At 40.6% G+C, this 16448-nt stretch overlaps 1 protein-coding gene across 1 annotated transcript; it reads right to left on the reverse strand.

Moving 5' to 3' along the window:
* Positions 1–347: 347 nt before the first annotated feature.
* Positions 348–15811, reverse strand: TM4SF18 (transmembrane 4 L six family member 18). The gene is made up of 6 exons (XM_053599675.1): positions 15564–15811; positions 15289–15482; positions 12525–12614; positions 7810–7952; positions 3832–4012; positions 348–3099 (listed from the first exon to the last, which is right to left on the reverse strand). The coding sequence occupies exons 2-6, from the start codon at positions 15463–15465 to the stop codon at positions 3085–3087; spliced, it is 606 nt and encodes a 201-aa protein (XP_053455650.1). The 5' UTR covers positions 15466–15482; positions 15564–15811; the 3' UTR covers positions 348–3084.
* Positions 15812–16448: the final 637 nt, after the last annotated feature.

Below are 16448 nucleotides of genomic sequence, written 5' to 3' on the forward strand. Positions count from 1 at the left end.
AATGAGCCGGAAGCAAGGAGAATAGGAGATAAAAAATAGGTATATGGGGTGGCACCTGTGGCTCAAAGGAGTAGGGCGCTGGCCCCATATGCCGGAGGTTGTGGGTTCAAACCCAGCCCTGGCCAAAAACTGCAAAAAAAAAAAAAATAGGTATATGAATAGAAATGCATACAATAAAAATGATTCCTAATTAGAATTAGCTGGCAATACTCTCTCTCTGTGAGTATGAAGTGAAAAAAATGTTTCTAGAAAGGGTAAGAAAAGGTGCTATGTCACACGCATACCTGCTTATCTTTCCTCCTTAAGTAGACTTTACAGAAAAGATTAGAAGACACTTGCTTTTAAAATCACATTTATTTTTTTAAAAAATTCAAGTACATAACATATTTTCAAAGGAAATTTTGAAAATATTGAATAATGTAAAGAAAAGAAATGTAACTTATAATTCCATGATCAGGGGATAATTGTTAACAGTTAAATATGTTTCTTTTGTCTCTGTATCTGAAGGTTTGTACATGTCTTTGTGTAATGATAAGGTTACTTAAAAGTTTAGGCTCAACCTGGGCACATATTCAGCTTCTTTGCCTAAAATCACAACATTAGCATATTACTTTTCAAATATAGAAATTCTTGTGGCCGTGTTAAAATTTAATTCTGCTGACAGAGATATCATCCTGAGTTCAGCTGTAACCCTGCTGTTGGACTATGTTTCCAATGACGTGGTGGAGTCATTCAGCTGACACTTGCTCAGAGTCGACACAGTGCATGGTACCATATTGAAGTAAACAAGCATTTGGACAGCCTGAATATGTCTGACAAACTGGTGGGGTTGACCTGCAAGAAGTGTGATCACAAGAGGGCTAAGGAATCTCTGGGAGAACTTAATAAAAGAGGGTGCTGGACCCATGATGAACTATGGGCTTGAAAGGGTAAGAAATCCACGCTGTGGATGGCGGCACTCAGAGAATACCATGGTGTTTGTAGCTTGGGTTTATCTCCAGGCCCAGGCCCTACAGACCTCATGTTTAAGCTCTTTGGAAAACGGATTGTCATGAATGAGAGTTTTAAAAGAAACTGTCTTAGAACAGTTTCTCTCCAACACAACACATAAAAAGGAGCGACTTTGGTTGGGTCATTTTGGTTGCAATGAACAGAGCTGCACTGACCCGGTGGTGGGGTTTACTGAAATGATCTACACAGAAATAAGGATAAGGAAGAAAGACTGCTCAGGAACCCAAGAACAGAAGCCAGGCCTCACGTACACTTGCACTGTTCATTATGAAAAAAGTAGTTTTAGGAACCCCGTGAGGAGAAGACTCAGTTCTTCTTTTAAATCAACATCATCATTAACATGAACCAGAGACTCTCTCTATGCTGGTTCCCTTCCTCATCCTTTAGTCATCTTTCTGACAGTAATGCTGGGTTGCTTCAGTTTGGGCTTCCTACTTCAAATCCTCAAATGAGAATAACTACCAATCTTATTTGCACAATGTTTTACTCCAGGCTAAGTTGGAGGCCACTGGCAAGATGATAGGCATCCAAGGTCCTGGGACATGTCCCAGTTTAATCAGCAGGAGATTAGGAGTCATGTGCTATACAACATAGTTTGTTTTCAAGATGCTCCCTCGGCAAAAACTGTGGACAGGGCAGCTTCCATTAAAGATGGTTGTTGGCACAGCAGTGAACAGGGAGAGAGGCATTCTCCCCCATGTCCCTAAATCTGTTGTCTGGCTTTGACATAGAGCAAATGTTGACAAAGCATAGTTGGCTGTGTCTATGGAGGAGAGCAATGAGGAAGAGGCAGAAGGGTTGAGGCCCCGTGAACCCTGATGGAGACAGTACTCGGCACAGCAGCCACAGAGAGCAAAGGGTCTGGCATGAGTGTGCAACACTGAGTGCCTTTGGGGTCCACCGTGTGGCAGGCACTAGGGATGAGGGGGACATACACGCCATGGCTGTTGTCCTCAAGGAGGTCATGATATCTTTGGGTGGAAATTTTGTAAAAGTTCTACATTGTAACATTTTATAAATATAGGTGCAGGCCAACTCTTCATGACACCTATACAACAGGTGTGAATCGACCAATGGCCATTTCCTCTACTCCACGAACTGTGTTTCCAAGCTTCTCATTTATTTTAAGGCTACCTCTTTTAGTCCACCACACTCACCACTGGGAGTGAGAAAGTAAGACCAAGGGGTTAGCTTATCTATATCAGTACTTTCCACATTGAATATTGATTGAAATGTTATTCCATAATGTTCACAAATATTTAATGTTGGGAAACGTGGAAAGAGCCTATGCCTGTAAAGTCTGGAAGAATAGAAAAATTTTAATAGTAAAAATATGAGTTTTTAAAAATTGTGATAGTAAAACATATTCAATAAAGAAAACTTGGAAAGTATACAAAGGTAGGAAGAAGGGTCATCTATGAGCCAAGTCAACCACAGTTGACATTCTGGTATATCTCCCTCTGGATGTTATTTTTATCCTAAACTTTGATTATTTGGTCTTTTGTTGATTTTAAATAGCTTTACTTACACTGTAAACATAAATTTGTAACCTGCTTATGAGCAATACTCATAATCCTTAAAACATCATTTCCAATGTCTATATAATTTTATAACCAATGTGCCACTCTTTATTTTTTATTTCATTTTTTTTTTTTAACAACAGAAAGCACTTTCAGTGTATACCACTCTTTATTTAATCCTTCCTCTAAAGCTGGGCTTTTGGGGTATTTATAATTTTCCAGAATATTAAACAATGTTGCAATGAACATATTTGCATAAAGTTTTATCTCATATTCTTATTTATTTCCATAGCACATGTTCTTGGAAATGAATTTGTTTGCTTAAGGACATAAGCATTTCTGAAGTTCCTGATACATATTGCTCAGGAAAAAAATTCTAAATAGGAGGATGCATAATCTGTACTTCCAGTGAGGACTACAAATCTCAAAAATGGGCCCAATAATCCAAATGGAGAAAATATCATCATTTGAATATTGCCCTTAAGCCTGTGTAATTGACATAAGACAAGGTAGATGGCCACATCTTGATACTTAAAAATATCTTTGTCCTTTTTCAAATGATTCCAGGCTATAAAAAAAGGAAAAGCAAAATAAATAAAGTTATAAATTTGGTTTAAGTAATTATCATCTAGGTAGCAACTACATTTGTATGTCATATTCAAAACATGATAGAATAGGAATATCTATTTGAAACTGCTATGAAAGGCATTATACGTTGTATGTTGTTAAGCAAGATACAGGATATCTCATTCATAATTTTTCTTCACTCCGGACTTGTTAAATAGGTTTAGTAGTTTCAACCACAACTAAATTATCATTAGTATTTTATCAGAGAATGTAGAAGTAGTTTCTTCAAAATCACTTGCCAATGCTCTCAAGATAAAGAAAATTTATTAGCTGAATGTAGAATCACTCAAAAAAGAAATTATTTCAAAGGCAGAGGTTCTTGATCTTTGACTGGTTTCTGAGCAGGGAAATTCTTGGTATGTGGTACAACTTCTCCGTGATTTGGATTATCTCTACACAGCACTGAAATGTTCCTTATTAGAAACAGTTATGTAGTTTCACCAGACAACACAAAATGTTGTTAATATTTTACAATTATTCAGCTAATTCAATCCAGATAGACAAGCCAACAGACACATTGGGATATCAGAGGGGAAAGGAGGTATTAGAGCTTGAGTAAAGGAAAGTGCAGTAGAAATGGGGGGCTAATGGAATTCTAGAGACATCTCAACAAGACCCTCTGAGTCCTGGGAAGTGGAAGTAAAATGGAGAAGACGCAGGTAGGGTCTGGTACCTGGATGATGAGTGAGTAGCTTCCGCACAGTATCCTGGATAACTGGATGGCGACCCTGATGAGGCAGATGATCACTTGAAGCCCGCTGAGGGACACGAGAATGGAGAACAAAATGATGTTCCACTCCACCACATGGGCAGGCTCCAGGCACTGATTCCACATGCTGGAATCTGTGAGGAAACTGAGAGAGAGGAGAGGAACAGTCAGTGGGACCCAGGGCCAACTCCACTATACTTGGTCCAAGGAAGAAGTCTACAGGCATTTGTATGTTTGAAAAGTGAGTATATATGATTAAAATATACAATAAAATTAAATGTGAATTAATATATTTAAGCAGTCATTCAGATACTTACATTGAACACTGTATGCATAGCACACTGAGCTAAATGCTTGTTTATTATAAACGCGGTTCCCACCTTGGAGGTAATTCTGATTCAGTTAGGAGACAAGATGCCCACCAGAGAGCTCAATAACCATGAAAGGCAGCAGAGGTCAACACCGAGAGAGAGGTGGAGGGAGCCCCTTTTCTAGGAGTCCAGAAGTCAGCCTGGGCTGTCAGGAACAGGGCTGAGCTTGCAAGGGACATGAAATCAGACGCGCAGCAAAGTGACAAAGAGATGCTTTGCTAGGAAGTCCTCAACTATGTCCCACAGCCCTTTGTAACAGTGGCTGTCAAACCTGAGTCTGCATCAGGATTGTCTGGAGGGTTTGCTGTACCACACGCCAGAGTTTCTGATTCAGAAAGTCTGGATGAGGCTTGAGTTTTTGCATTTCTAAGTGCTGCTGCTGTTGCTTGTCTGGTCCACACAGGGAGAAACTCTGCTTTAGAACATTGCTGTCCTATAACTGCTAAGAAGATGTAGATTATGGCCTGGGAACAAAACAGGTCGAAATTTTGGATCTAGTTTAGTGCATGAATGTGAGAGTTAAACGACTCTCGAGAGAGTCTTAAAACCACACTGAATCGACCTGACTTTTGCTCACTTCCAGGTCTGCCAGGGCCATTAGCGTTTCTCTACAGGCTGAGGCTCTCTCTGCTCAGATAAATGAAGATGGAGAGCCGGTCCTCTCAAAAAGCCAAATAAAACAGAACAAAACAGCCCCCAAACGAAAGCAATCAAACACGTTTAGAAGGCAGAGGGTAGAGATGTTTATATAAATATCTTGAGTCAGTAGCAAGATGTTTTCTCTTAGAATAGCAATAGGTAATCCAAGTTCTGGCCACGTGGGCGTTTGTATCTGGAGTGAGTCCTGTAGTTTGGTGACCACCCCCACTGCCATAAATTTCTCCTTTTCTTCTTTCTCCCTCCTCTAGTTTGTTCCTGCTCCCTTCCTTTTAACTTCCTTTTTCCTCCCTTTCTTTATTCCCTACTCTCTAATGCTCCAGGAAAGAGAGGCACCCTGAGAATTTCCTAACACTGCTAATGGCCCTGATTTCTAATGGAAAGAGCACTGAATATGCAATCAGATCTGTAGGACCCAGGCAAGGGACTTTACCCCTCTGGCCTCCAGAGTCTTATTTGGATAACAGGGTTATTGTGAATATTTTGTAAAAGTGTGCATAAAAACGATTCAGAATCTGTAAGCACAACACAGGTGTGGTTTTCTGTTACAGTTTCCCCAGATCCATCTCATACTCCCTCAATATCCCTACCTCAGTCTCCCCCATTAACGAAGCACGTCTCTCCAGATGGCTACTCTAGTCTGTTCCCGGTACATGCTCTGCACTTATCATCCAACACTTTAAAACATGATGACTGGTGGGGCTTCTGTTTTACTCCCAGACTATGGTCCTGCCCATTGTTCTTGGAGAAAATCACAAGTGCACTGGCAGGGATGGGAAAGAGTGGAGAAGCTTGCCCGGACACCCACGCCCCCCACAGCCCTATCACAGCCTTTCCTGCTCGGGTCGCGAGCCCGTCTGTATCTCCACCCAGATGTCTGCACCCTCTGTATCTCCACCTGTGTCCATTCCCTGAGCAGCCTGAGTATTCTGATAGCACTGACTGTGTCTGATTCACCTCCGAATGGCAGGTAGCGCCTAACATCTAAGGTAGCGCCTGACATAAAGATCAACAAATATTTGCTGAATGAAAACAGATTCAGGAATCTTGCCACTCACAATGCCAGTGGCTAAATCTGCCAGCCACTTGGTAGGTGAAGAGTATCACGTGTCGTAAAGTACACAGGGTAATTTAATAATAAAGCCTGGCATGCTGTGGGAGTTTATGACATCTCATTTGTTCATTTCTTCCATTTAATTCTAAATTCTGTGAGGTGGAAATGATTACTATTCCTGACTCACACAGACTTAGAGATATCTAGATATTTGTCTATGGTCACATAGCTTAGAAGTAGGTGGTGGAGGGAGACTTGAATCTTGATCTACAAGTATCAAAGATCTGTGCTCCAAGGCAACGTTCCACCCTAAGGCTTCATCTCAGCAGAATGTTCTGCCAGGTCTGTGTGAGTTTCTAGAGGGAAGGGGAATCTGTGTAATTTATCTCTGGTTCTACAGCATCTAGTTCAGGGCCTGGACTCAGTCAGTGCTTAATATTTGCTGAATAAATGTAAAGATGAATAACTGATGTGCACAACTTCAGTATTAATACCCTCCACCCTCCATGTGCCAAGCCTTGGAAAATTCTCAAGGACACCAGAGACTCAGCTTTCCTGCAAGGCCTCCAAACAATGCTTCACCTTGAAAGACTTTTATATAGATAAAAATAGGTGAAGACAAATATCAAGAGCAGCTTGAAGGAATAATGGAGAGAAATGTGGGCAGCCTGAGATTCATGCATTGAGACCCGGGGCTTCTTTGGTTTTGAGGTAAGAAAAAGTTCCGGGGATGAGGACATAAAAAGGTGTCTTTTGCACCCATTGGGAATTTCTAAATCAAGGTCCCTCTCTCCTGAGCCCTTTCAATCTCATGAGAATTCCTCCTCCAATGGCTCAGGAAAGCCTAGGGTTACTGGCTAGGTTTCCCTGGCCTAAAGGAGAGCACTGTTTGCTAACAGAGGTCAATTGCAGGTGGCAACTATGGAACTTTCAGAATAAATGCAGCTACAGGGGCAGAAGCAGCTCTTCTAGGCAGGCCTAGGCGCCCACGCACACACGTATCTTGGACAATGAGTCAGTCATGGAGAGTTGAGAAGAAAATATAACTCCCCCAGAAAATGGTATAGACACTCCCTCATTTTATTCCATTAGGATTATGAGCACAGGAGACGCAATGGGCCTCTCCTGTATCCCTCTGTGGACCCTGCTACCTCCTGAGCAGCCCGTGCAGGTGTGGGGAGCCCAACAAGCCCTGCCCCCACCAGTGTGAGGCGTTCCGAGATCCGGGGTTGGGTTGCTCAGCATCTGACAAACCACCAGCCTTGCGAGCAAGGCTACCTCCTCAGACCCTTCTTCAGTACAAGCCAGACAAGCCTGGCTCCTCCACTCACTCCTGTACCTCGCTATGTTCCTGGATCGCAGCCAACACTTCCCAGCTCACCCTACCTGGTTCTATCTCTGTGTCATCCCTGCTGCTACAGCCTCCAGGTGGCACTACCCACGGGCACTGGGATTCCCGTCCAGTCCAGCCCTTTCACACCTTCAATAGACCACATGTCCGTCCTGCATATAAAACAAGACCGAGTTGTGGGACCACTCAGGCTGCAAGCTCCAGCAGTGGCCAGACCACCATAACTATAGAGCCCTAATATGGAGTATGGGAGAAACACAGCTTTCATTTGTATATCTCCATGACAGCTGCACGATACTGAATGCACATGGCCGTGAGAGACCGGAAGAAGAAAGAACAGCTAAGCAAAAATCTATGCAAGAATGAATTGCCCTGTATATTAGTAAACTGATAGGAAAATTCTGTACTGATGTAACCATGTGGAACCCCAAAGTATCATGAAAAATGGACATAGCATGGGGCCAGGAGTTTCTGATTTTTTGACCTTGGTTTGGGGCCTTTTTCCTTACCGTCCTGCAGTGCCTTCAAAGGCGTATTCCCAGCCATTGCGGGTGTGGCAGTATGGTCCCTGGACAAGACCCAAAGCAGATATGACCAGGCAGTATCCAGAAAAAGCAATTCCAAGGGCGGAAAAGATGATCGACAGCAGTGTCTAAATTAAACACAGAAGGTTAGTGCTGAAGAATACCAGGGGATACTGCAGATAAATGATGTGACAGGTTATCTTCCCCTATTCATCCAAGCCTATTGCAATCTATGTAATACCAAATACCCACATAAAAATGGACACTTGATCCAAACCTGTTTGATCTTAGAAATAAGTTTTTAAGTGACTTTTTGTTTGACATCACATAGAAAAAAACAAGGTAATTTACTTCGTTTCTTCCTTCTTTCTGGAATTTTGATATCAAAATAATGATCACTTCTTACAGAAATGCAGTGAAGGGTTGTGATCAATTAATCTATAACTATTGAAGATCTGTTATTTTCTAGGTAGGGTAGGTTATCTAAAAATTACAAACTATGACCCTGATTTTCTCCTCTGATAATAGTTTAATACCTTCATTTACAGGAATACAAAGGGAAATATAGATGTTAGCTTGCATCTTTATATTTAAGTGAAGACAGGATTGATAGGGAGCAGGGTGTTTTCATTTGAATAGAGAGAACAAGTGATATTCCCAGGCAGAGCAGAGTTGTAAGACAGGAGGCGGATTGGTGCTCCGAGAGGGGTTGATTTAGGGAAGCGAGAGCAGACTCTTCTGGGGAAAAGGGAGGACACAATGCAGCCCTTGAGTAGCTTATAAAGTTCATTCAGCTTGGTAGATTTGGGCCAGAGGTGGCCTTGGAGGTTACATCAACACCACCCTTCATAGAGAGAGGCTTTTCTCCCCATATATGCTTTTGCTAAAAATTTTCAAATCTAAAGTTGAAAGTATAACTTTACCTAGAATTACCTATTGTGACTATGATCATGTTTGTTTGTGCTGTGTGTGTGCATAGTTATGCAACACTGTATATGTGTATTTACACACACATGCGATACATTGATTTATTTGCACATTTTGTTGCTGAACCAGTTGAAAGTAGGTTGTAGACATTATGATATTTTTCCCCTAAGTATATTAGCATATATTTCCTAAGAATAAAAATACTCTAATTTTTATAACAATTTTTAACTTCTTTGTAGTTAATAAGTGTTTATACACAGGGTATATCTCTTTAATTTACACTAGTTGCCTGTTTTGGTTTCTCATGATCTTAAATTTTTTTTAAGAATCCCATCTAGTTTTCTTGTAGTATGTCCCGCATTCTGAGCTTTTCTGATTATTTCTTCAAAATTAGATTCAAACATTTCAGCAAGACTATCTGATTGGTGTGGTGTCCCCTGTGGCCTCCTGTTCCATGGGTGATGCTAACTTTGGTCTCTTGGTTTAGAGTGCCCTCAGGTCTCACCTCTGCAAAGGTATTCCTCTGACTTTGCAATTAGTAAGCAACTGGCAAGGTAATACTTTGAGACATTGTCACATTCCTTTCTCTAACAACATTTCCACTGATGAATTTAGTATCCTCGGATGATCCTCCTTTTCACTGACCACCAGTGATCACACTGGGGGCTGTGACCTGCTGCCTTTCTAATTCCATCAATTCTCTGAATTTCTAAGTAATCATTTTTCTGCTCAGAGCACCTTCTGTTTCCCATTTCTCTTTCTTTTGCCTCTATTGTATTATAATGGACTCACAGATTTTCTGATTTGATGTGCTTTAATCCAGAACTGCTATGATTCCTTTAGAGTCCAGATGGTCCAAATTTGACCACTGAAAACATTCCTTTCAGTCAACTCCTGTGCTCTTTTGCACACTCATATCACTCTGAACATTTCCTCATTTTCTGGTATAACATGTTTTAGGTTGGTCCAAAGGTAACTGCCCCCTTTTATAAGGGCACTAATCTCTTTCGTAAGGGAAGACACCTCATGAGGTAATCACTTCCCCAAAGCTCCTACCTCTTTATACCTCCACAATGAAGATTAGGTTTCGATTTGAATTTTGGAAAGACACTTTCAGATCATAACAGATAGCAACCAAGAAGTGAATTCATTTTCATTCCAGAGCTTCAGAAATTACGAACTGATGGAGAATCCTCAAAGAACGCAAATAAGACCTCCCATTTGATTCTGCAATCCCATTACTGGGCATCTACCCAGAAGGAAAAAAATCATTTTATCATAAGGACACTTGCACTAACTAGATGTTTATCACAGCTCAATATACAATCACCAAAATGTGGAAACATCCTAAATGCCCTCCAACCCAGGAATGGATTAACAAACGGCAGTATATGTGTACTGTGGAATACTATTCAGCCATTAAAGAGATGGAGACTTTACATCTTTTGTATTAACCTGGATTGAAATGGAATGCATTCTTCTTAGTAAAGCATAACAAGAATGGAGAAGCAATGCACTCAATTCTAATATGAAGGCAATAGATAACCTAATACATGGTGGGGGTTAGAGGAATGAGGGAGAAAGGAGAGGGGAGAAGGGGGGCGGGGGTCACGGTGTATGGCACACCTCTTGGGGGTGGGACATAGTTATAAGAAGGACTTTATCTAACAAATGCAATCAGTGTAACCTAATTTTTTACACCCTCATTGAATCCCAAAACAGTAGGAAAAAATAAAAGAAGTTATAAATTGGTGTAGACTCAAATTGGGCCTGCACAATGTGCTTTACTAGGTTTGAAAGAGAATCAGTTGACAATATTTTATAATTGAGAAATTTTACTTAAAATTCATATTTCTACTTTCTACTGAGAACTGGGAATGATTGTCCCCTTCACCATGGTGAACACTGGCTGCACACGAGTGCAGCCCCCTCTCCTCATGTGCAAACTGTGCTCTAACACCCGCCAGGTGCAGCCACTTCTTTCACTTGCCCCACGTATTTGGTTCCTGTGGGCATGTGAGTCAGTCTAGTCGTCAGATTCTGGAGTCTGCCTTAAAGAAACCAAACAGGGAATCTTTTCTCCCTTCCTCCTGCTTTTCCCAGTAAGGTGTCAGTCATCCTATTTAAAGCTGATTATAAGACCCTGCCCAGACTATTTCTAGTATCTATTTGTGCTGGGGATCCTAATAGTGAGTTAAGGCAAACAGACCATGTTGATTTTTATTGCACACTCCGACTGGTACCTATTGTCACAGTGTAATGTTATGTGTATATAACAGCACATATATTTGTTTTCTAGAAATTCCCTGGCGTCACAGCTTAAATGTAAGCCTGAAAAGTCGTTTCACCTTTGTAATTTAGAAAACTCTTCCATAAATTTAATACAAGTAGCTATCGGAGGATGTCTGAGTTAATTGGTTAAAAACATACACACATGTACACACACATGTACACATACATGAGGAGCATATTTCACATTTTCAGTTCTCCACCAGGGAAATAGTGCTAAATTAAGCAACTATAATTTTTCAAAGAAATCAAAGCAAGTTGACCATATCATCTTGGCTACACCTTAAAATCTCCTGGGGAGATGTAAAACCATATCCACGCCCAGGTTGCACCTGGGACCAACTGGGGACTCTGGGGATGGGATTCAGGCATTAGTATTTTTCCCAGCTCCCAGGTGACTGCAATGTCCAGCCAACGTGCGGGACCACCCTGCAAAGAGTGCCGCACCTTCCCGGGAAAGTCCTCCTAGTTAATAACCACCTGTTCTCTTTGAGCCACAGCTGCCTCATCTATAAAGCAGGGGAAACAAGGACTGAATTAAGTAGGTAAATGTGAAAGAAATATAAAATGCTATGTAAATTTGAATAAGTGATGAGGAGGAGGAAGGGAAAAAAAGGAGAAAGATGATGGAAATGCAGGAGCACTGGCTTAGCAAATGCAGTTGTGTCTGTCATTCGCCCTGGTTCTGTTTTAATTATTTTTAAGGTTCCAATTCAAAAAAACGTACATCATGTACACCCAGCAATGCAGATTAGTCTAGAAATTACTGTGCTAAAGCAAGCCAGATAAAGGCAAATACTTCATGACTCCATTTATATAAAATACAAACTAATCTATCATGACTAAGAAAAGCAAGTCAAACATTAATCTTTTGAGATTAATCTTGATTATGTTCTGCATCTTGATCATAATGGTGATGGTATGGGTGTATTCAACTGTCAAAACTCATGGAATTCCATACTTTTTAAAAAGTGATTATATAATTTATTGTTGTAACTGAGACTTTCGATAGTGGAAACAGGCATTCATAATATTACACTGTGACAAATGGTGATAATTGGGAGTAAAACATTCAATCCACAGTACAGTCAACCTAGTTATAAGATAGGCGAGAATTCAAACCTGAGAAATTATTTTAAAAGTATATATCTAAAGCTGTGAATACTTTACTTTTAACAGTTGTCATTTACTGCATGTCAATTAGTCATCAGTAAAGTTGGGATAAATCGGGATAAAACAGATGAACAGAAACCCAGGTAGGATAAAGTAGTATTAATTCCTAAATGTATGTCTCTTTAAATCCTGAATCTCTGGATTTAAGCACAGCAGGGGAGGGCCACAGGCAGAATGGCAGGGGATCTCTAAAGTGAACACTTGGTCTCTGAATTTAGGGACATCAACAAGTACAAGAGTGTCAGTATTTCTGTCTCTGAGTGAGAGGAAAGAAAGCCGTACAACCATCCCCAGGATACGATTGCTCTCACCTTGTACTTTTTGCTGCAGTTTTCACTCTGGCAGCATTTGTAGTTGTTATCATTCTCCAGCAGAAGAAGAACGGCTGCTACGATGAGCATCTATGAGAGGGAGAGAAGAAATGTGAGGCACGGAATGCTGGTTTACTTCCGCCCTCAGAATTGGAGGAAAGTGCTTCAAGTAGCTGGGGTCAGGCAGATCTGAGTTCGAATCCCAGCCCTGCCACTTTCTAGCTGTGTGAACTTGCCAGTCCTTGTGAGTTCTTGTTGGGAACTCACATCACTGGTTTGTCAGGAGGTAACACACATAACATTTTGAGCATAGTGCCCGATGTATACTAAGTGATTGGTGAACGTTCCCTATTATCATTACAGCTAGCGATCATGGGAAGCTAATGATTAAGAAGTAAATGGTATGGGGATGGGCAACCACCTGGGGAGCAAAACCTGCATGTCTCACTGACCTGGTTGTGCAAGACAAAAGTGTGACAGCTCATTCACCAGAGTTGGAAGCTTGCCAGCCTCTCTCCCTTTATGCTCTCTGGAATGGAGGTGAGAGGCACGGTTAATCTGAAACTATATCTCTTTAAAATAAGTTCGGTTTCTTCATGCATTCAAACCATAGCTGGTTCAAATATTTCTCAGTGCATTTTGTCTATATCCAGCCAAGAAAGTGGGAGAATTCAGTGCATTCTACTTCTTTTGGTATCTTTGGCAAAAGCCTGCAGCTCTGGAAGCAATGCGGATTTCTCTACTATTATAATTTCTGGTTATGGCAGGTGTGGAAATTCTCTCCACCCTTTCCTCTCACTGTTCACTACCAAAAATTGAATCTGAGTTCACTGTATATTACTGTTTGTAGCCAGTTTCCAAATTCCTTCACTTTTTATTCATTTTTTGATTTATTTAATTGCTTTTCCATATTCCTCTCATTTTCCCAAAGGAATTCGATGCAGTAATGATAATATATTTTAGTAATTCCTAGAGTTTGAAAATGAAAACTAGGTTCTTTCCCCGGTTTTAACTTTTACATAAAATATAAGCAAAAAATATCCTATATTCCCTTTCTTTCAACAATACTAGTTATTATAAATTTTAACACATTGCGCTTTTCATCTTATTTATACCTTGAAACTCTTCCGTTTATCACAATTGCATTTTGAGGGAAACATTGCTGAGATCAAGTCGAAGTACAGTAACCAGAACCAGCGTCATCATAATACTGGTAAAAAAATTAGACCTAGATCAAAGAGTCCATTTGTTCAGGCAGGAAAGAGAAACTGCCTTCTGTTTTGTTTTATATAACTGCAACCACCCCCCTGTAAATACTTCTCATGTTTTCCCACTCATGTGTTTTACATAACTGCAATAATGATTCTTCCACAACTTCATTGTATCTTTTCTCACTTAATAGAAAATAATATGCATTTTCCATGTTAATAATTATAATTTTCATTACTGTATGAAACAAATGTACCAAAAGGCATTTAGCCACTTCTCTGGGAGGATGCATCATCTAGTTATTTATTATTATAAATAATACTGTCATAAATATCTGTGCACACAGCTCTTTCCTTACAGTGGATTATTTCCTAGGAGTAAATAATCAGATTTAGAATCACTAAGTCCAAGGGCATAAGCACTTTCATAGATCTTGCTACTTCAAACAAACCTCTTCTCCAATGGATTTACTTTCCTTTGTAGGCCACCACCATTAGTAATGTACATATTACATAGCAACTTCAATAGGATTGGAGATTAATATTTTAAAGTTTACTCATTTAATATGCAAAATCAATACTTAAATGAAAACTGCTTTCTAAAATAGCTATTCAAATGCTATAATTATTAAACACCCACAGAGATGTAGAAATAGATCATAATGACTTCTCTGCGACATCATTGGTGGTCTAGTAAGTTTACGGTGCACAATGTACTGTGTTTAGAAATGATAACGAACAGGAAAATTGTCTTTTCCTCTAAGTTGCCAACATGATTTACTACCAGTTTATTTTTAAAGAGCTCAAAGTTGTCAGGGAAGTATTCAAGGACTCTTACCACTGATCATTTCGTTCAACTTTCAATACCCCCCTCCATTAATAGGGGCATAATGTAAGACTATTTTGTCCTTTATAATGATAATGTGAACCATTCTTTAGCAAGTATTTGAAACCGCACTGTCACTGGCTACCTGCTAAAGTCCCGAGAACTTTATCTAGGCGATTTGACCCTGAAAGGTAAATGTCCTTATTCACGTTTTTCAGATGAGGACACTGAGGCTCAAAGATACTGAGTAACTTTCCAAAGGTCTCATGGCACAAACGGCAGAGCTTAGATTTGCATGTGATTTTGTCTGAATCTCTAAGTCTCTGCTTTTTCTATGTTATCCTAACGTCCCCCACCCCCAGGCTAGGAAATCACGAATACAGACAGAAAATCTGCTCTGGAAAAGAGTTATGCCGCTGGAGATCAAATAGTTTAAACTGGTACACAGAGTTCACGAGGACAAAATATTTTCACAGGCCAGAGTCCCACAGACTTTCGTGAGGACTAATTTCCTGCATTGCTGAAGCTGCATTTGTGAGCAGCTTCTCAAAAACCAGGCTGTGCCCCCAATTCTCACGGACTGCCTGCCTCCGCCCCACCCATCTTCCAAATTCCAAACCCGAGATTAGTGGAATGATTTTCACATTATTCATTATTTTTCCTAGGTACAAAGCAAGTCTTAATAACCGCTCCCCCTTCTCTGATCCCAAGTCTCCATAGTCACACTTACCAGGACACCCGAGAAACAGATTCCTTCAAAATACCACACGTAGTTGGTGAGTTTATTGCTGGCAGCGTAGGAAGTTTGCCCATTTGGGAAATACAGTAATATGTTCACAATCATACTCCAGAGTGCGAGCGGAATCAGCAGACAACTTAGGCAGCCTCCACACCTCCGAAACCCCATTTTGCCCTGCTTAGAACCTGCAGGAGATTTCAAGAGTATAGAATTACATAAAGCCTACCTGTCCTTTTTTTTTTTTTTTCCTTTTTGAGATTACCTACCACTTTCTGGGTCAGAGCCCTTCACTTCATATTCATGAGGAGGAGCCGGGGACCTGGGCTATCACTGCAGGACGGTCTCGGGGTGAAATAGTGGTTTACTGTTTAGAGAACAATAGACAATGACCAGCGCTGAAGAGCTGAGCTGGTCTTCATCCTGTGCCAAAGGAATGCAGCGTTTTCACTGCTTTTTAAAATAAGTCATTTTCCTGTGGATTAAAGCACTGAAGGTTTAACTCTGAACCTGTTTTAAGAAGGAAGTTGGGGGGCTGGAATTGGTAAGTTTCATACATCAGTGGACAGAAGGTCCAGGAAAAAGCTACCCTGAGGGCTTATTTTAGAGCCTGTTAAATGTCCTGAGTTGATTCCCTCTTTATCTGTCTTTCACTCAAGGGTTCCTTAGTTTGTGCTCACTAGTCACCAAACATTGTTGCAATTGTGAGGGGTGCAAAAAAAAAATTAAAGGGATTGGTGGGTGAGAAAACCAAGATCCCTTGACTGATGAGTTTGTTACAAGATCAGTACAGCTTTCCTCCTGAGAGTTCACATCTATTCTCTCTACCACACTGAAAAATAGTAACAGGCAGAAATGTGTACCTTGCTTACTGGTGAGAAAAAGGAGGTAAACGAAAGTGGATATGTTAAAACTTTATGAGCAATGAGTTTGAAACAAGGATTTAGGCATTCTCCCTTCCAAATTATTGCCTTAAATTTAAAGAGCCACAGATCTCCCCTGATTATGATGACTTGGGAAAAGCATCATGGGAAGGAATCTTGGCACTAATGTTAGAGGCGGTGTAGGCAGCCGTGGGGGAGAATTCAAGGATTGCTCCAGTTTTCTGCTGGTGCCCCTGGGATCCTGTTTGACTTCACTTTCTTAAGCCTCGA

Source organism: Nycticebus coucang, chromosome 8 (assembly GCF_027406575.1).
Source record: "Nycticebus coucang isolate mNycCou1 chromosome 8, mNycCou1.pri, whole genome shotgun sequence".
Classification (NCBI taxonomy): domain Eukaryota; kingdom Metazoa; phylum Chordata; class Mammalia; order Primates; family Lorisidae; genus Nycticebus; species Nycticebus coucang.